This window comes from Neodiprion pinetum, chromosome 4, assembly GCF_021155775.2.
Source record: "Neodiprion pinetum isolate iyNeoPine1 chromosome 4, iyNeoPine1.2, whole genome shotgun sequence".
NCBI classification, from domain to species: Eukaryota; Metazoa; Arthropoda; class Insecta; order Hymenoptera; family Diprionidae; genus Neodiprion; species Neodiprion pinetum.
In genome coordinates this window covers 42,501,337-42,523,723 of record NC_060235.2, presented here as the reverse complement: position 1 = coordinate 42,523,723, position 22,387 = coordinate 42,501,337, and the positions used below count along the sequence as shown (strand labels likewise).

The window sequence follows — 22,387 nt, the reverse complement described above, 5'->3', positions numbered from 1 at the left end:
GGCATGGCACGGGGTCCAATAATTTTTACACCTCGTAACCCCGAGTCCCTCAATTCCCCGGCTGACGTGCAGGTTTGCCGATTAATAAGACCGTCTTTTCCCCGTTTTTAATTATAATTTTCACCCTTTTCGCCCTTCGCCCTCTGTGATTAGGGCCTTCATCTTACAGCCCTGCGGCCGTAGCGATAAGCAGATGTTCCTACGTCTCGCCCTCACTTCCGGATTAACCGCGAATTCTTTATCCGAGGGTGTGAGAAGCCGGCGTTAGCCGTAATCTTACCGGGCCGTAAAACGAGAGCAGCCCACGGACGAGGTAAATGAAGAAAAATAACCGCGCGAGGAAGGCGAAACGAAAAACAAGGAGGGAATAATCGCCACCTGGAGTCTAGACGACGTTTCTGCAGTCTAACGAGCTCAAATTTCTCACACGCCTAATCCCCCATGGATCAAGCTCAGCCTCTCCTAATCGCGATGCGTCTGCGGTTCTACGAATTTCTCAAAACCCATCAAATTTACACTTTAATGCGAGGGAAGAAACGAAGGACGGAATTGCGGAATACTCCGATGTTATCTCTTCCTGTTTAATATAATTAACCCTTTGAAGCACATATATTTTTCCTTGCAGTCAAGTTCCTTGAAACTGGTATGTAAAGGTTCTCAAGGTCACCGATTTCAAAAATGGCGTCGGATCTGAGAAATTTACAAAATTCAAAAATTCGGACTGAAAATGCGAAATTGATCGAAATGGCTCGAAAATGCACACTCAGGGGTTTTTTGGGCCACCAAATACGACCCCGAAAACCCCCAAGTAACAAATTTCAAGCGAGTAGGATCTATTTTTAAATATTCAGTCCGCCATATTGCATCTGCTATTTTGAATTTCAAAATTTTTACGTAAGATTCGTTTTTAGCGACCGAAAAACCCCAAGATTACCGAGTTCCACTTTTTTAGTCCCCCCATAAACCTTTCGACAATTACATTTATTCTCTAAACACAAGCATTTTCAACACTTCGTTTATTTATATCGTTCACTATAGTTGCAAAATCATCATGATCCCTTTTAAAACATGAAAATCAACATCTTAGGATTCTTGTTATGCAAAAAAAAAAAGAAAATTTGAATGTAAATTTGGAACAACCGATTCAAAAAAGGTGTCTCATATGAGACGGTGTTTCGCAAAGGGTTTAAACGTTTTTGCATACGACGTGAATATGAGCTTTTTTCACTTCACTCACCCGTGTCGTTCGATTGCCGTCCTTTGCCATCGGGGTTCCACTCTTCTTCTGTAACAGAAAAAAGCAGAAAAAAAAATGTTTAGAGATCATTCGGACACACATTTCTGGATCTAGATGGTAAATTGAGATAAATGTTGGTGTTGTTGTTTTTTTTTTTTTTTATTTTTTACTGTACTGCACGTCTCGTACACCGTAAGAAATCCGACTTCGAGTCCCCAACTTTTTCTTCGCCCCCCCCCCCCATCTCCGACCCCTTCAGGCAAACGGTTCAATTCACAAGCAGAAAATCGTGAAACTTTAGTGCAGGACGCGGGTGCAATGTACACGCTTGAGATACATTAAACTCTGCTAATTGTCGGTTTTCAAAGACACTGCGTAACTCGTTTAATACTGAGTTTTTACCTTACGGAAAGAAAAATTAACGGTCTGAACCGTCCGGAAGGTACTTTACAAACGGGCGTGTTTAATTAAGAAACGAAGCAGCGCCGTCGGTAAAATACACCGTTTCGAAAGCGAAAAGTATCGCGATTAAATCTAACCAGCTAGCTCTGCACGACTCTTAACCAGTTGAAGTTTTCGATCCTGGCTGTTGTGCTTTTCCGGTTTTCGAAATCATTCCCAAATTCCGCTGGAAAATTCTCGAATTTGTTAAATTCGTTCCGTCGCTACCGACAGATGTTGAAAAATGCGGTTACTGATCGAGCGAATAGATCGAAAGCAGGACAGTCCCTCTGGCCCGCTCTACTATTGATAAAAAAATGTGAGATTCCTCTACATTCAACCGATCGAAACAAGTTCCCGCGGGAAATTTCCCTCGGCATGGTGCAATATCTGCAGCAGCATTGTTCCGGGAAGCGTTGAAACTTGCGATTCTCGCACGAGGGAAATCCGAATGAATAATTTTTTAAATTATACCAGTTTCGATTACTCTATACATACATACACATATCTATCAGAGTGTTTCAAATGAAAATAATTTTTCATTTTTCTACGAGCAGATGAAGAAAATATTTTCTCCCAGTGTCCAGTATTTTCGAGGCTTATTTTTATACTGGGATCAAGCATATTCCTTCATCTGGTTGTAGGAAAATTGAAATTTTTCTTTCATTTGAAACACCAGAATATGCATACATGTGCTACATAAGTTTAAAATATTGTTGGATTGTAGCAAAAGACGTGATACAAGTATCTCATTGTTGCGATTACAGTTGTCAATACTAGATTTTCTGGCTATCACAACACGTTAATGTTGTCCGTTTGTCAAGTTTGCATTTTCCCAGTCAAAAAAAGTTTCAGCTTCACTTTGTTGTTGCACAAACGTCGAATTAAAATTAAAAAAAAAAAAGAAAAGAATTTAGTAACCCAATATTATTGCAAAGAATCATATTTTTTTTTTTGTTTATGAGGAAGGAAACGAAAAATAATTAAAGACTGTATCTAGTAACTTACAGACTACTAAGAATTATTCTGAACGTAGAGCGATGAAAAGCTGAAATTAAAAGATTATCGAGGCGTGCAACTCATATGGGTTCGTTAAAAGCTCGCGGTGATTATCTGACGTGAAGGCGAAGGGCTCGGAGGGAAGTAGGCTCCGTTAAAGGGCGAAATAGGCACAGATTGACGGTGCATCGGACGTGTACGGTGAAAAGTGATGGCTTGTACGAAAAGAGGAGATAAAAATGACGAATTGTAAGGGAAAAATTCCCGGTTCCGTTCTCGGTCCCGAAATCTGCGACAAAAGAAAATCTCTCTAATGGCGGATATCATATCTGCCGCGCATCTTTTTTGAGGGATCAATTCGGTTCCTGCGGGAATAAATTTCTCGAAAAAAGATATTACTACATTTTATTCGCTATTGACGTGAAACCGAGTCCTCGTTATTCCGCGGCATGCTCTCTCTCTCTCAAACGCTGTAAGATATAAGCTGAGACACCTGCTTTTTTTTATCAACTTGCATGCGATGAAGTGGAATTATTTGAACACTGGTGACGATTTTTCTATAATCGAGTTATAGATTATAGATTCCTCAGTTAAACGGAATCGTATACGGTTCAAGAAATCGCAGTTTCGAATAACCCTACGATTACCTAACGATTTTGGTATCCAGAAAACATCCCACAAGGCAAGAAGTTCGTTATTTCAAAAATATTTCACAAGTTTTCAAATCGTGTGGATTATTTTTTTTTTTTTCAGTCGACATTGGGAATCCTACGATCGACTCACAAAGGTAATTATTCAACCGTACAGTCAAATATCCCATAAATAATTACATCGAATCACGACAGTCGTTCAATACAATACATCGAATGCTCGAAAAAATATTCAGGGACCAAGCAATTCGCTAATATTAAATGAAAATTTGCCCGATACAGCAATGTGCTTAACAGTTGATTAAAATTTTTTCCGATCACATTCTATCCTCTGGACGGTCTCGTTCTCGTTCCCATTAACCGTTACGAAACCGAGCCGAAGAGACAAACCGGAAAGGGTTTACTCGGAGCACCGTGGAGAATAACTTGATACAAGTGAATAGGAGAGGTGCGTGAAGCTGGGTTGTTCCCCGATATGCAAGGAAGGCAAGCAGGCAGGCAGGCAGAGGAACGTGATCCGGTTAAATAACCGGAATCAAGTTACAGGAACGCGGCTTGGCGCAGCGATTGTTTCGTATTAATTACCTGAAGGGTCAGAATCGGAGCCGGGCGTAGGACTGGCATCCACGCTATGCCTAGAGCCTTGGCAACACTCGCTGCACTTGCTGCACATTTTTTATCTTTTATTATTTTGTCAGTCTACACACGCCTCGGGTTTTCTCACCTCACGGTAAAAACCAGCTCGACGTTTGATCTCAGCAGAGTTTCCGCCAGTTTCTAAGAATTTATTTTTCTTTCGATTTTAGATCGTTGAATAAATATCGTTATTTTGATTTTGTACCACAAATTAATCACCAGTTTATTATAATTGATTAGACTGCTAATTTTTTCACCACAGTTTATTGTCACTTGATTACTTTCTTCGTGTTTATTATACTTATACAGTCTTTATTAACGTTACATTAGTTTTTACAATGATTCATTGCTTTTGTTCGGAGTTTTGCCTGGAAATGGGAAAGAAAAGACGGGAAGAAGTTAGAAAAGAACTACTCTCCTGGAATCGCAGATGCACCAATCCATAATACCATAGGTGCACAAAGTATGCGGTGACTAATTGGACTAGAAGTAAAAAAGTAGAGTCGAGTTCGCCCGCAGCGTGATGTGGAATGGAAATGGAAGCGGATCCCGGTAGTGTTGACGCGAAACGACATAGAAAAGTAATATACACAATCCCCTGAGGATAGCAGCCAGCCTGCAAACACGGCCTTTTATTTTTGCACGCATGAATGCGTGCAGCTGCTGCTTTTTGATGAAAAAATAAGGAAGACTCGGTTGCGGAGAAACAATGGGATAGAAAATGCCTCGCGTTTGAACTTTGAACCAATTGAACTTAAAGTTGTCCGTAACGCAATATTCTCTACAGTTTCCTAAGCTGCATAATTTTTATCGTCACTCGCGAATTGAGAGTAGGTAGTTAGCCATGAGTGGGATGAAAGGAAAACGGCAAACCGTGTCGATGAAAATATACTCCCATTTATTGTTAGATGAAAAAGATTCGGCATGTCGAGATCAAGGGATAAACAGGGACTGATTTAGATCGGTGGTGAAAAGGCACGGAGAGATCGTTTCGTAAAATTACCTGTACCTGTGGGTACGGGTGGTTAGATATTTTTCGATAAGGGTATTTTCTACGATATTCAGCGTTGACGTTACAACGACAGGATGAAAATGTGGATCGCTGCCGCCTGAGTTACTCGTCCGATACTCTTCGAATGATCGCTATAAAGCGTCGAATTGCGGTATCGGGAAAACTGATCATTGAACAGAATTATGGAGTTCGTAAAAAGGTAAAAATTCTCTAAAGGAGGATTCTAGCCAGAGGGGAAAACGGTGAACGTCTTCCGTGTTTGAACGAGAAACTGACACGGTCATCGAGCAAGGCCAGGGCCAGCAGAGGGCTTTGAACTAATTGCAATTACGCTTAAGCGAAAAGTCACTCGGCATTAGACGACGGTCAATGGGCTTCTGACCCGTGGAAGAGCAGCAGCCTGACCTGGCGCGACGGAACGGAAAAACGAAGCAATAAAGGAACGAAGGAATAAAGGAACGAAGGAATAACGGAACTAAGCAACGAAACAACGAAGCAACGAAGAAAAGAAGGAACGATCGAATGAAGGAACGAAGAAATAAAAGAACGAAGGAACGAACGAACGAAGGAACGAAGTAACGAAGGAATGCAGGAACACAGGAACGAAGGAACGAACGAACGAAGGAACGAAGTAACGAAGGAATGCAGGAACACAGGAACGAAGGAACGAAAGAACGAAGCTTCGCTTCAACTGTAGAGTTCGCAATTCGCTTCATTCGCCGAATATCCACAGGGGCGAATCTCGATTGTTCGCCTTTGGCGATACGCAAGCTTTTGCCCACCCAACCATCCCCAGCTAAAACGTACTTTATATGCGTGCACTGGTAATGTAACGAACGTAAATTTTCAAGTAATCAAGAATTCGGATACCGATGCGAATATTTGTCATCGATATTCGCCAATGCGAATACAAATTTTAAAATCTGGTGACATTTCTCTATGGCTTAAAGTCGACAATTGATTAACTGACAGGTACATCATGCAAGTCGTAGGCGCACATTAGCGCTGTTTGCATCTTGATTCGAACTAATCTCGAATGTTTGTTTGATTATATAACAACAAATTGATAGCAGAAACAAATTAATTTTGAGGTTAGAGTGTGAGTCAAACGTGAGGACAAACTTTTTTAATAAAAATTTGTTATCAAACTAACGTTTTTTTTTGTATTATTTCATATTATTTTCCCAATTTTTATGAGCAGAATATGAAGTATTTGTGACAATTACATTCGTAAAATATTCGCACGATTTTTCCGAATGTGGAAGCGAATGTCATGAAATATGCGAATGCGAACGCGAACATCACTGGTCTAGAAACCCGTGGAGGATCCGACCGCAAATATTTTCGAATGGTTTTTGTGGCAAAACTATTAGACACAGCCATATGCTTTCCCAAACTTTTTTCCAGAGGTTATCGAGACCTTGGAAACTCTTGAGCATAACTTTCCTCCGTCTGTAAGAGTTTAGTCAGCGTTCGCTTAAGCGTGTCATCTCGTTCTGACTTGGCTTACAAATATCGTTGTGACACCAAATCTATTAAGCTGGTTGCAAAGAAATATTGCCTAAAACCTAGCCAGACCTTCTTTCTAGCTACCCTTAGAAAAAAAAAAAAGAATCCAAATCGATTCAGTAGTTCTGGAGTTGTAAGCGAACATACGGACAGACAGACAGAGAAAGGTTGAGTTTTATACACGTATGTATAATAGAGGAGAAGAAAAGCAGAGGGAGAAAATAAACGCTAGGAGAAAAATGTTTCCGACGACTTGCAGGAATTTAATTTATTGTAATGAAAAATTAGGTAATTTTTTATTTAGAATCGGACTGACTATACGAATTATTCTTCGAAAAGAAAACAAAATTTTTGTCATTTCTCTGACTTTGTTAAAACTAAATTATTCACAGTCGGGATTGGGCGTATAAAATTTTTTTCTGAGGATCACAGAGCCATTTTTTAAAATTAAATTCAACTTGATTCTTCTACACGTTTAAAAGGTCCGTTTTGTCGCGTTTTTGTTTCGACGCATGTTTGATCAGGCTGTACGTCCATAAAGCATTTCATTCCACGTTTTCACCTTTCGCTGTATTCGCCTGACGATAATGTTTCAGGGTAAGATTGAAAAAAAAAGAAAGAAAATAATTCTGAAATTCATTCTTTTCTTTTACACATAACTAAAAATCTATCGGTGAATTCGTTTACAAATGATCGCGACGAGAATAGAAAGAATCAATAATAAAATGTCCGACAATTAAATTTCGGGTGAATGTATAATAAGTAATTAATTAATTAATTAATTAATAACTCTCATGTCAGTAACCGCGCGTGGGAGTCGCGACTGCCGGATCCAATGATCGCCTTGAAGTTGGCCTCCCACGTTTGAAATCTCCCTCAGCTGCGGTTATCCCAAACACGTAGAATATACATACACGTATATTATACCTATCCTAGATTTCCAAATTTCCAAAGCTTCTATTTAAGCTCCCCTAGGGATGCTTCGGCGGCTTTGCCCCGCCCGGCTGCAGAACTGTTAACTAAACGACCGATAGCCGGAATGCGGGGGTCGATAAAGCTCCCGTTCAACCCACGGCTATTTGAATCTATCAGCGAACGGTCATCCGCCAATTTGGTCGTTCCATCCATCCATCCAGCCCCAATCGCTTTGGCGAGATGGTCAATGGTACGGATTTTATAAGATCGTTCCGCAGCATTTCGAAGCTTTTCGTTGAGAAAAATTTGCAACTGAACGTAACCGTCCGTGAAAATTGCAAAAGGGGAGTTACAAAATGGGGTGTTAAAACTGTTTTAAAAAAATGTATACGGAGCAAATGGATCTTCGAAAGCAGTATTCGTCGTAAATTGCAAATCAAATATTATACGTCAAACTGCCGTCGCAAGAAACATCGCGCTGAAGAATAAAAAGGTGACAAGATTTGAAATGGGTAGAAAAAAAAAAAATAAATAAATATTATTATGCGCGGAGATAACTTGTCAATCTGGAATTGGATCGTCGCGAGAAGCGACGAGAAATGTTCAGCCACGCCATATTCTATGTAATACTGAATATTTGCATACCGCAATCGCAGGTCATTCAACGTATTGCAAAAGTATAAGCTTTGGGTCATGAAAGTATTTTCTCATAATTCGCAACCACACAGCGGAAAGAGTTGGAATCGCAACGAATCGGTGGATCCTCTTTTGCGAAAATTTTCACCCATGACGGGCGAATTCCGAAAGTTTGATTAAAGCGAATATTTCAGGTTGAATACTTCGAGTCCTGGATCAACGGCGGCAGTTTTAATCCTGATCCGATAATGCAACTCGTCCTTCGACTGAAAAAGGAGCGGCCAAGTTATTCCGCGCCTGCAGCTCGATACGGCTCATTTCTATTATCCTTTTGTCAATGAGAACTCGGATGACGGGACAAGAGAGAATTAATTAAACTTTCCGAGTTGAACTGTTTGACACCGAGCCTTTCAATATAATTCACCCCACGAATGAACGGCGTATTGGCTTCGCGGCCCGGGAACGTTCAACATTATTGGAGAGTGCGAAACGAAGCGAAATTGAACCACTCTCGCAAATTGTTCATTTTCCGATCCTCCGTTTTCTCTCCTTTTCAGTTTTATGCCACACTTTTCCGACATATTTGTCCTCAATTTCTCGACAGCTTCATCGGCTCAGACCGTGTACACGCTTAATAATTGAAGAATTGCAGTACTATCTGACTCGTATCTTGTTTATTAATTCAGTCGATTCGCGTCGAATCGATAGCCTCAATCCAGTGAAAATCATCGGGTTTCAACAGTTGCAGAAAAATTTCCTCTTCCGCAAAGTTACAATCCCGAAACATTTGAATCGGACCAACATTTCAACATGGAATGCCATTTTCCTAAAGAAAAAAAAAAAAGAAGAAAAAACAAACGATCACGCGCGACACTGTATAATTAATTCGACCGTTTAAAGTCTGCAAATCTCGGTTAAATTGGTAACAATAAAATTATCGTTGCAAAAGGTACCGGGAGGGTGGTAAAAACGAAGGAAAAGCTCAAGCTTAGGCAGTGAAATCTTTTCCAATTGACGCCGGCAAGACGTACGGAGCTCCGTTGAAGTCAACGCAGCTCAGCTTTTGTCGTATAGTCGTCATGACTTTGGTGAAAAAGGTGAAAATAGTGGTGAAAAGAATCGCGCATAATATGCTACCTACCGCACGTCGAGCAGCGGGTTATTTGTACGGGTGTAAGTAGGTTAAGTCCGTCGAGGCCGTCCCGTCGCGAATTGAGGTTTAATTAACATTATTAAAGCATTTCTAATTAGAGAACCTTGCAAGATTGCCCCCCTCCTCCCTCCCTCCCTCCCTCTCTCACTCTCTCTCTCTCTTTCTCTCGACGTCAAGCTCTGCCGAGCTAATATTTACTATCATAACGTAACGGGGGACGAACTTTTGTTGTTTCTCGACAACAGTTTACGTGTAGGTACCTATGCATATGCATCCGCGCGTTTTCCTGAACATTAGCTTACAGGAGGCGGTGGATCCGCAGGTGCGCAATGCCTTGGAAGCAGGAGGAGGGCGTATCTTCCTTAGGGAACTTAGCAAACAAGACGCGTATGAATATATGTATATATGTAACTCGGTTATTGTACATTATGTACTATGCCCCACGGACTTCTTCAAGTTTCCCTGCTTGCTCGGGTAAAGGAAAACGTCCGCGAGTCTTGTTACGGGGTTTGAGGATCATCGGTTAGTCCTTCTTAGTTTACCGATCGCTGTTCCATTACGGTTGGTAAGGCAGACCGCGAATTTACTAGTGTTTTCGCATTTCCAGCGATGCCAGGAAATTTTCAAAAATCCTCGATCAAATAATGCAAATCAGTAACTATACGATCGGGCGATATTTCTCATAATCTAACCGAAAATAATCGGAGTTCAATGGTTTTAAAGCATTTCGGAACACCGCTGGACTATGCGAGGAAAGGAACGTTGATAATTCCGGTCGCGGCATCACCGACAATTAAGGGCGTCGGTAAAACAGGTGATGGATATAGATCATGGCGTCATAGACTGCGTTTCCTATACGTGCTGCGAGTGCAGAGAAAAAGAGAGAGAGAGGTGGTGTAAATGGAAGATGCATCGTCCGTCGCACAGCGTACGTCGTACGTGCCTTGAGCCCGGGATTCTATCCTTCGTCGCGAAATGTACACGCCTTTATGGGAAGCGGGTGGCTTTGAGAAAGTGTGTGCAAGTATTATACGTGGTATGTACATGTGTACATATCGGTTAACACGGCGTACATTCTACGCCCACAGCTAGGATCGTAATTTCTCAAGCGAGAACCTGTACCGACATTATACACCTATAGGTATATGCCTACGTGTGTGTGTAACATCTACACTTTGCGCCTCGCCTACTTAGCTCGAATTTCCAAGCTTTTCATTCAATTTTACAGCGAAATTTACCGTCGCTCTGCATTCTGCACAAATCACGTTACAGGTATACATGAGCGTAATCATTTGCTTGCACTTGCTGACGGAATTGTTTATGATTATGTGTACAATAACGTTGTTGTGTATAATGTACCGAGATTGATGACGGGGTCAAATTTTACTCTCGTTATTAATTTTCCTCATGGTTTGTAATTAGTAATTAGCACAATATTCACCACGAAAAGGATGAGATATATGGTATGCGTTTAGAAGGCGTTCAAATTTTTTTCTTGTCAAGGTTTTCGAGAAAAGCCTGTGCTATGTATAACCCTGACTTACAGGGACGAAATTTCTGGCATTTTCATCCCGAAGATGCTGACAGGTCGAAGCAAGCAAACGCGTTGACGGTGGATCGAGGCGCATTGGCTTGTCCTCATTTATTTGAGGTGGCGTGGCTTTCTACGTGTTCTAGATTTCGGAATAATGTTCGAAATTTATTCGACATCACGGTTCCGTCCGTGTTACATCAGAATAGCATCCCTTTAAAGTTGCACGGTACTGTGCAAAGCTGCTTCTAGCGCAGATTCATCCATGAGCAAACACCGGAGAGCAGAGGTACAAACGTAGAACGTCCAACGATTGAAAGGTCACAATATTGAAAATTTATAGAACAATTCAAAACGTTTTGTGCCGAATTTTTACTTCTCTTTTTATTAGACGTCGTACGGTTGAAAAATAAAGACAAGTAAGCACAAAGAAATTGTAGGTTGATTTTTGCATTCCTATGTTTTTCTCTACTTCTACGTTTATATTTTGCACATAGATTTTAGCCATTTTTTAATACTGCCAATTTGATTTCCGCGTGTTTTAAAATTCCCCCTTGTATCAGCTCACTTTTCGATATCCGCTCACAATCAGACTCCTCGAAACAACTTCAAGCAGAACGCATCGCTGATTGCTGTTCAATTTTTTCCTCAAACGTCGTTTCGAAGTATTTCAAACACCGTTTGGCTCGGCTGTAGAGGCCAAGAAAGAAAAACCTTCGTTAAACTTGCAGGAGATGTTCGTTGAGCCGACCGAGGTATATTCATTACTTCTCCCCGCAGCGCGAAGAGTTTGTGAAAACGAAGCATACAATAAACAAAAAGAATCCAATTCGAAGACTGTACACGGAGAGAAAAATCTAAGAAAAATTACCCTGCTGTTACTATAGTCGTGATGTAAAAGACATCTAATGCGGTTTTTACCGTGCTGCATCAGAAAAATGCGTCGTCACATTTTAAATTTTGCGCTGCCGAAATACATAGTTTCTAAGCAAGGTAGTAATTTTTTTCATAAAAACCCATAATTTTTGTAACATGCATCAATAAAAACTGCATCGGGTGTCTTTTACATCGCGATTAGTAACAGCAGGGTAATTTTTCTCAGATTTTTCTCTCCGTGTACGGGAAAAAGCTAATCCGAATCTGAAAGGCTCGCAATAAATAAAATTCGAATGCAGCGTAGATCGGATGTGAATCAATCTCGTTGTCGGGGTTCCAGGCCGACATAAGCAGCGTCTTTTTAGAAGCATCTTCCTCGTCGAAATTAGAAATAAGAGTATCGGGATTGTTCGAAAAGCTCGTCACGCGTGGTAATGCATGGCGTTCGAGGGGCTGACAAGACCGGGATAGATTTTGCCCCGACGTCTCCTTTTCATCCCCGGGGATTCGGGGAGGATGGCGCGTGGACCGTTGCATTATTTACCAGGTTCGCCCTCGCGAAAGCTCCGCGCAAGCTCCAAGGTAACCCGGAAGAAGCCAGGGCTCGGTGCTGCCTTGCAGCACTCCACTATTTCAAACTGTGTTTCAAACTGCTTCCTATTCGAGGCTCGATCCCGCGTCAACATTCGGCTAAAGTGTAAATGTTTAACTAGCGCCTGATGACCCGGTCGTGGCGAACCCGCCTCGGGATCGTAGGAGAGCCAATTTAACCCAGCTATAATAATACGATGCTTCCGCGAGGTCCAGAATTTTCGAAACAAGGAAAAGCCGCGCGGCACAAGAACATTTTTTTTCAAAGAATAAAGAAATAAGGGACGTTATTGTGATTATCCCAGAAAATGAAAGTTGGGTTTTTACTGGATTCCGACGTCTCAAGGTCAATATGAAAGTCAATGTTATTTTGAACATGGAAGAATGATAATCAACGAATTTGATAACGAATATAACAGTGCATAAAACACAATGAAGAAAAAAAAAAATTGAAATTTACACTTAAAATTTTTTATCCTCTACTTATATTTGGCCAATATGCGGGGATTGGTGAAAATTTGCTCAGCTATCGCAAAGGTAGCTGCTTAGGAAGCAATGTTTAATTTATACATTTTTCTCTCTTTCCATCTCGTCATTCCGTAACAACTCGGGACCGTTCAATTTCCGAGCTATATTTTTATCTCAAATCCTCGCCTCGGGATGAATAAATTGACGACAAATTTCACCGGCGTATTAGCGGCTGTTTCTGGGGACTCCTTCCTCCTTAAATGGCGATTAAAACGCGGAGCAATTCAGTTATTCGAGTCAGCAACACCGACGGCATTTTCCTACATCTAAGAAGCTTCACCCGGTAGTTTCATTGGCTGGGCGATCTGACGAGGATCAACGGAGAAATCAGCCCACGGCGTTTCGACAAGGACCAACTCCTTGGAACCCTCGAAACTCCCGAGAGATACGGTTGGTTGTATCGACTGAACAATCCTTCGCTGGAAGAGGAGAGGAGATAAAAGAATATAAAAGAAAAAAAAAGTTAAGAGGTGAAGTAGACGAAGAATTGGCTTATGGTTTGCGAGCGACGAATACCTGCAAGACATCGGTATACAAAAAACGCGCACAATGTATGGCACGAAATGTATAACGATACGACAACGAAGATCCAATTAAAAGTTTTCTTTTTTGATGGATTGAAGCTTACATACATATACGTAGATATCAAGAAGAAGAAGAAGAAGAAGAAGAAGAAGAAGAAGAAGAAGAAAAAGACCCGTCACGCAATGCTTGACGGCAGAGGAGAAAGGACGAAATAATCCTGGTGGAACGGATAATTTTAACAAGATTTTGCTGAAAGAAATATCCTGTTTCGAATCGGTTACCGAACGCCCGCACCACATTACGGAAAGGAAGACAAGCAGTGAGGGATCCTTTCACTCGGTTAAATTACCGCATCCAGAGTTGCAAGTTTCAATGCCGAATCGTGCCGGCGGTTCGTTAAAGGTAAAAAGCCAAAAAAATAAAGGAAAAAAAATATGGAAATGAAGATAAAAGAAAAGGGAAAAAAGAAATTCGGAAAAAGCAAAAGCGCGGAGAGAAAGGGAGAGCACTTTGATCCTGACGTTTCACACCCCTGAAGCAAACTTCGCAGCACCTCTGGCTAAATAAGGTTTTACTGACTCGGGTGAATCCGAGGTGGTGTGCAAAGATAAAACGAGCAATATTATTCCGGCAGAGTGTTTTTCAAGCCCTCCCCCAACCACGAAAGTTTTTCACCACTAATTCTTTTCTCCGGTCCGCGCGCGTTATTTCGTTATTATGTACAATCCTCGACTGTAACGGCTGCGGTTGTTCAATACACGAAGCCGACAACAGGGATTGACGATAAAGGTTGACGAAAGCCTTTTTTCTCTCCGCAGGGTATCCTGGATCACCCTCTCCCCAGATATTTCTCTACAAGATGCCTGTAGGAGCCGGAGGAAAGGCCAAATCGACCCGGACTAGGGGCGTAAATGGGATCTGTTTGAAGACCATTAGTCGAGTACAACTTTGAGGGCGACGGACTGCGCAGCCTTGCTCCTCTTTTTCGCAACATTCTGTACAGGACATGTATATTATACACTTCCACGCTCCCAGAAAGCACATCTCACGCGACTTCTAACGATGAAATCACCACACGAAACTCGACTGCTGGCTACCATTAGTTTATAATTAGCAACGAGGAGCTAATCACGTAATAGTTATAGTTGTGGCAACGAGCCGCGAAGCCACGAGTCTGACCGTATTGCAAAACATATTGAATTTCGCAACAGAATACAGTGAAACTCCTCTTAACGGAGAGTGTAAAAGTCTCCAGCACCAAAATTTACACGTTAACGTTGTTCTGAATAACGGACACTCCTCAATGAGAGAGAATATTATTAGTCCTGAAGGTGTCCGATATTGGGAAGTCTCACTGTAAACAAGTGAAATTTCAACGAAGTTACGATGAAGCAGCTAGAAAATGGGAGTAGTAAAAGTCTTGGGCTGCACGTTTTCGCACTCTGACAAGGCGATCGGTCTTCATCAGAGCTGGTCTCACTTCAACCGGTGGTGAAAAAAGACGACGAAGAAGAAGCTCGCGTATCTATCCCATCGGTTTTCGAGACGTGTAAGTTGGTCAGAATGTTCTCGATGTTACGGTTCCACGAAAACGGCGGACCATTCGGTTCGTCAAGTCAGGGTGGCCTCCCCAAAACCGAGTGGAGATAAGCAAACTGGGTTGCCGATAGGCGTGTATGCGAAGAGCAAAGGAAACTCCCCGTTCCATTCATTCCCCAGTCACCGTATCCTCTCTCCCATAGAGTGGATCCTAAAGAAACATCGATCAGGTTCTAGCTTTCGTTAAGCTCGGGCAACAAGAATCGACGAAAAATCGGCGTCCTCTTCGTCTCGGACTAAGGATAAGGGATGAGAGGAACATTGTGGACCAAGTAATTGCCGTGTATCCCTTCTGCCTGGATCACGATCGACGGAGGAAAGAACGGACCACCTTCTTATGTCTCAGGGATAATTTCCTCTCTCTCTGTTTTATCGGTTATCATTATCCAGGGAATACGACCCAGCGATTCAGACGAAATACAAGAATTCTGCTCAACGCGCTGAATCAAGGTACCAGTTATTGACCCTGTCCCAATTATTGACCTTTTTCTGGTTGTATCAGTTTGATCCTTAGTTGTAAAATTATCAAATAATAAATTTGTAGCGTTTAGCCTTCCGGCAATTGGGTTTAGTCATCGAGAAATTCAGAATTAGTGCCGTCAATTTATAATTTTTGAAAATTGAAGGGTCAATGATTGGGTCTAAACGTGTCGATAACTGGTACACTTACCTTAAATGATCTGATAAAATGCGATCGCGTTATCAGTTGGCATGTATCGATATTCGCCCGGTTCTATTTCGGAGCATTCGTCGTTTCTCCGGAAGCCAATGAAAGCCGGAAAAAAGGTCCGTGAGAGCCATGACCTATTTTCGTGGTAGGAGATGAAGCTTGAAGTTACGTTCGCTTCTCCTATCGTCGAATAGCGGAGCGTCATTTTACTTGGTGATTCGGTCGACGAATGAAATACAAAGAAGAAGAAGAAGAATCCAAAGGACATGAGAATGAAAGGATCTCTGTCCGCAACATTTGCGTCCTCTTACATGCAACTTCGGGTCGATTTAGCCCGATGCGATATCAAATCCGGATGAACCGTGATAATCGACGCTCGAATATTCCGCCGCAGGCTGCAAGACTAATTCTCATATAAGCCCGAGTCACGTAACTTTCTCCCCACTACTTAAGGCGGGGGTCTTATATCTTAACCATATCATTCATTCCAGCCCCAACTTTCCTAGTCCTTACGCATCATGCCATCAGGAGCAGAGCGCGATTCTCTCGATTCTACGAGCTCGAGACAAATTGGTCGCGTAATTTCAAGAGAAATAAGAAAGGAGACGAGGCGAACAGCAAACAAGACGCTTCTCTAAACAGGTTGAATAAAAGCGTTTCTTTAACAAATCCGGCACACGTGTCACGAGCTTTCATGATTGTTTGTTCCTTTCTTTTTTATTTTATTTTATTTTTCTTTTTGGCGGAAAAAGAAAATCTAATCACGCATATGTACATGATATAAAACATTCAAATCTCGACAGCTGTAACGCGAGACTAAATATTCAAAAGCTCAATTAGGAAGTGAGGCAAATAATTCCAGCAGGGCGGACAATTACTTCTTGTACCGTTAACGTTTCCTTCTTTCTTTCTTGTCGTGTTTCTTTGAATAATTTACTCTCTTGGTGATTTTTCTTTCTTTCTTTTTTCTTTTTTTTTTCTTTCTCTTCTTTCATCCCGTACCTGGAAGCGACAGGAAGAGCAGGTGAATTGTGCAACTGAAGCGGGCGACTGTTTCGTTTCCAGGAAGAAGAAGCCGTAGGTCAGTGTGGCAACGGAAGCTATTACGGAGCTTACCTACACGTTTTCGTTCCGCTCTCGTCGTACAACACACACAGGTATGTATATATATATATATAGAGTGTATATAAATGGTTTATACATTATGTACAAGTGTATATAGAGTTTAGAGGAGAGTCGCGACCCGCGCTGTATGAGTTATTGCTCGAGGGGTCAAAGGTCACCGGTTTTACCCCCGCTGATACGGGTATAGCACGTTTGCCAGCTTGCTTCACTGCACACTCGATGCAAGCAATATTACGATACGTGGTATTCATATTCATATACATATATATATATAGGTATATTGAGTTTTAATTTAGTTTGTAAAATGACAATATCGAATAATTTGCAGTCATGTTCGGTCTGTAATCGCACTCGTTGTGTATAATTAATAATATATACCGAAGAACTCGAGATTCGGATAGTTTAGCGATATTTTTGAGTAATTGGTACAGAATTTTTTACGAACCAAGGTAATCATTCGGTTCATGCTATCGTTCATCGGACATTGGGATATATCGTATAGTTCTGTAATGAAAATATCGTTATATTTCAACTTTTGCATCAAGTGTTTGAAATTTCGGAGAGAAAGAAAAAAAGTGTTTTCTCGCAGAGAAAATTTAATCGGACAATTTGACAGCGGAATTCTCAACTTCATTCGCAACCCAGCAAAAATCTTAAGGCCTTTGAGGCATCCGCGATTGGATTCTGAACAAGACGCAGCTCCATCCCGGTTAGACAGATACCAATTCTCTTGTTGAGCAAAAAAATTTCTTCTAACAGATCAGTTTATTTCTGTGTCTGATGATTAATTATTAAAATATCGATTTTGCATTTGTGCATCAAGGACGTTAAATCGACGACGACAATTAATCACCCCAAATACGCAGGCACAAAAAAATAAAAAATAAAAAATAAACGCAGATGCGTTATAATAATATACATGATATATGTGACGCGTAAAAAATGCGACGTTATCGTTTCATCTCGCAATCTCGATCATTTCTGATATGCGTATATTTTTTCTGTTATAATTTCCTTCTCGTCAAGGATTCCAACAGGAGTTGCGAAAAACACTGGATGGCGAACACTTCCTCCACACTTAAATAACGAATGGTTCACTTTCAGGCACGCCGATACCTCGATGACCGTCGCGTCTTTATTATCTGCAGGCGACCAGCGCCCCTCGTCACCTTCGACGCGTAGCGACGTCGAGTCTTCCTAGCAGACTGCCCGCCCTTTTGGTCTCGGCGAGCACTGCGGCTCCCCCCCCCCCCCTCCGCCCCCCCCCCCCCCCTCCGCCCCCACCCCCACGCCCGCTCTTGACGTTGCACGCCAGCGCCGTAAAGCGAGACCCGACGGCGAGCGGCGTAAGTTGGGGATTCCTCGGAATATACGCGACACCTGCACGGGGTTGCCTCCTCTGCCTTCCTCCCCCCCCGCTCCCAGGACCCTTCATCCCTCTTATGGCTTCTGCTCGTTTTACCCTTTGCACCGAGCTTCGTTAATTTCCCGGTTTCAGAGTTGCGAATTTCATTTTATTATAGTGCAGGGATACTCTGTTATATCGAATTCGCTTCTTCTTCGGTGGGAAAAATTTATTTACATAAACGCGAGCACGTTTTACTTTTACACGATTTTCCCACGAGTGTTTTGCGTGAACGGAGTATCCGTTTCTACGACGGTAGAGTGAGTGGGCGAATTCGCATGCGCGGAGTACTGAAAAAACCAGTTTCAAGTCCTGGAAGTTGAAAGTGGTCTTTTCTGTACACCGCGCATGCGCAGTCGCGAAACAATCGGACATTGCGCGACCCTAACCTCAATTTCGTGCTTCGTGAAAAAACGCGCGACATAATCCTGTTGTATGGGGAATCGTGTGCGACAAGGAGGCAAAGGTCTTTTCGCCTCGCGTATTTCCAATATTCGTCCTCGACCCACCTACGACTCGCATTGCAAACTTACGCTCGGTCCGAAAAGACCGAGTTTTCCTCCTTGTTACACAATGTACTATTCATACAGGTCAAGAGTTCCATGCAGTCGGAAACAATGTTCGGACTAAGTACCGAACAAATGTTGCTCAGGTTTATTTAGTCAAGTTGAATAAAAGAGATTTCCTGTTCCCTAAATTTGGTGAAATGACCAGAAAAAACTAAATAATTATAACGGATTTGAACGGAAATAGCTTAGTTATCAATAACTGTTTATGCATCGTACCAACGGAAAAACTAACTTGTGTAACATCGTGTCTCACACTGACCTATTTCGATAAGAATTCGTGGTTTTTAAATCTTTTCCGTACCGAGGCGATAGTTTCCCGATCAAACTTATCAGAATTCAATTCAGCGCTTACTTCTAAGCTTCCGTTGCGTGATTTCTTTAATTTGACACGTTTACGAATAAACTGTACACCCGATAAATCTCACTTAAATCTATCTATTTATCCAGTGACGGTAACTTGAACTCGAAAAAAATTGAAGATGAATTTCTATCAGACTTGATTAGTACAAAAATAATTGAGGTTTGTTTACCCAGCGTTTTTTGTTTCCTCTTTGCCGCTATTTCAATCGTCTTTCTCTGTTATTTTTATCTCCAGGTTTGATATTTCGCGGAATACATCAAGCTTCTCAATAACGATCAAAAAATATCGATAACGAGGGATTAGCCAGTATCAAAACTCTTTGTCAGTGTAAACCAGAGTCAGTGGAACGCTTCTGACGTCATTTGGAATCCCGAAAATCTTTTAAATCGTTTAATCTTTTGCCAGAAGTCATCTACAATTCGTTTGGGGATCTTTCGCAATCGTCTAACAATATCGTCCTTAGCTGCGGTAGATATCTGCATCTGCGACGATAAAAAATAAACACAGAGCAATAATAATAATAATCAGTCCCCATAAAGTCGAACGAACTTTGACCGTTTAAAAAAAAATCGAGGACCCTATTAACTGATATATCGCTGCTTGGTTTGCGATCTGTACCGAAGAGCTTTTCGGCGCTGCGAAAATTAGAAGCTTTCATCACCGCGATTTATATTACTTTCGCGGTTAAGGAATGTCGTTTTTCCTCAATTTAGTTTTCCCCTCATTCCGAAACTGGTACTGGATGATAGGATCCCGACAATTTTTGGAATCGCAAGCTGGTGATTGGGGCGAGCAATTAGATCGATTTAATTGAAATCCAAGCGAGGGGTTGACTCGCGGGAATTGCGGATTCACCCTCCGAAATCATCTGACCAAACTTTGGTGCCATTCACAGTTTCGCCACTTTGAAACTCGCAAGTTGACCAGGTTATCCAGGCACCCAATAAACCAGCTATTTTCACCTGCGTTCGCTGGCAAAAAACCATACTACGAATAAAGTAATACCAATTTTGCAGGAATATTCTGTATCGAAAATTGTCCCCGTAATACGATGGAAATATTGGGAATTTACTTTGTTGCGTCGACCTGTATTGCAGCGCTGCAGAGAACAATCGAAAAAGTGCAATTTAATCGAGAGGTGAATTGAAAATTTGGCTACCTAATAAACGTCGAGAGACTCGAGCAGCTCTTGCAAATGTCTGGTATAAACGATAATCGATGGGGAGGTCGATCGCCGAAGGGTAATATACCCGAGCAGGTCTTCGGGGTGAGAAGCAGTTGGGGTTCATTTTCTTCTCGAGCCCTGCACGTGCATCGGAGTTTATAAAATCATCCCCTGCACTGAACAAGTTTTTCAATTTCTAAGGTGAGGGTGAAAATGCAGAAATATCAAAGTATACGGTAGAAAACCATAATATAGAAACGTCGGAGTGACTTAGAATACATCAGAATTTTGACGATTCTATGTTCTGATTTTCCGTACTTCATCGTTCTACGTTTCGTCTGTTCTATAATATTTCAGTATCCTGTATTTGAAACATTATACAAAACAGATTGACAGGTTTTTATGAATTCTACAATGTGACTATTCTACTTGTCAGTATTTCTACATTCTTAATGATAAATTTTTCCAGGTGAGTACAAAGTTCAGATTACACCGATCACGACACAAATTTTGAGCCTGGGTTCTGGATGTGAAATTTTGATTTCTTCTGAATAATTGATGGATGAAAAAATATTTTTATTACATAAGTTTGTTTTTGTCGAAAAGAGAACGATATTTCAGATTTTAAGAATAATTATCTATTTTCTCAAGCATTTACTGATACGAAATAACAAAGAAACTTCAGTTTTGCACTTGAATCACTCATATTCAAAAACAATCATTAATAATAAACTACGAATGTGAAAAAATTGATAAACAAAGTTCAAGAATGAATATTTTTCTTACTTCTTCTATTTTCGTACAGACTTTCTCGTGTCAAACCTTAAACGTAATCTCTCATCATTCTCTCATTACACCGTCCCTGATAATGTTAATAGCGATAAAGTCGATCACATCTTGGTGAAAACGTGTTCGTTTTTCTTCCAAACAGGCACCCATATTATCCATCAACCAAAAACTTCACGATTTATTCATCGACGTAAAAATGACAAAAACAAACTTTATAAGTGACAAATAAAGGTTTTTTTTTTTCCACTTTAAATTTATTTATCCGAATAAAAAAAAAAAAAAAAAATCTTTGTCGTTGACTTGTGTTATATGTGCCGGAAAAGGCGAGCTTCGGTGTTTTGTCGACTTTCCGACCAGTTTTTGCTGCGGGCTTTTTTGGCCGGCTCAATTTGCCCAGGCGGGGTAATAATTGGGAATTCGCCTTAGTGACAGACTTGTCGACGACGACGACGACGACGGCAACGTTCTTGCCAGGGAACGAGGAGGAGGCGGGATCCTCGAGACGTCGAGACTCACTTCCTGGGGAATGCGCCGTCACTCACCCCTGCATCCCCCGCCTATCCAGCAGCCCCTCTTGCAGCTTGTAGAACGTGCGAACATTATAACATTTTTTACGCTTAATAAAAACTCCCTGCAGGAGCCGAGGAAACCGACAATTATTATACACGCGTGAATTAACGTCGCGCACAGACGACGACGATTTTTTACTTTAATAATGTAATTGATACGTAACATGCGTGACGAATTGAAATATTCGCTACGTTGCAATACGCATACTTTCAAAAATACAATCCGATAAAAAATGTCTGTAACTCCGCAGGTCGAATTTAGCTTGGACAAGTTGTAATTGGTTCATTTATTACCGCTTATAATATATCGCTACCCCGAAACGTTTTCTTTCTTTTTTCTTTTTTTTTTTTTTTCTTCACACAGCGCAGAAATTTTTCGTGCTGAGTATAAGTATCACATGTTATACGAACTGTGAAATAAAATATATTATGTCAGGGTGTAACGAGACGCGGACAAACTGTTTCGGTGAATAAATTTCGTGAAGAAGCTTGAAATAGAAAAATAAGCCGGACGATAAGAAGAATAAAGATAAAACCTGTTTCAACCGTGGCAGATAGACGTCTACGGTACTAAGGTGAAATCCAGTTGGAAAAATAAATCGGAAAAAAGGATGAAGAAGATAGGAAGAGATGTAAAAATAAGAAAAGAGGGGGCGAGCTTTTTCCTGCTCTCGGTCTGATTTTAGCGTCAACTAACTCTCACATCGGCGTTGCACTTGGTGCTCGTAAATTTTCTCGCTGCGAGGGAATATCGTAATAGTAGTAGCTGCGGAGGAAGAGGAAAAGGAGAATGACGACGAGGAGGGGGTGAAGAAAGAGGCGCGGAATGGGGTGTCGGTGCGTAAGTGGCGCTGTGACGTCACTACGCGTATAAGGATTCCATTACGCCCGGAGGC

The 22,387-nt window shown here is 41.4% G+C and overlaps 1 protein-coding gene across 16 annotated transcripts in view; it reads right to left on the bottom strand.

The window, feature by feature from the left end:
• The window catches only part of LOC124216831 (uncharacterized), a 160,173-nt gene that overhangs the window by 82,089 nt on the left and 55,697 nt on the right, over positions 1-22,387 (bottom strand). For all 16 annotated transcript variants that reach the window (XM_069135222.1, XM_069135232.1, XM_069135234.1 and 13 more), the window contains exon 3: positions 1,238-1,285. In XM_069135222.1, coding sequence (XP_068991323.1) covers positions 1,238-1,285 — 48 coding nt within the window. The remainder of the gene's footprint in view (positions 1-1,237; positions 1,286-22,387) is intronic.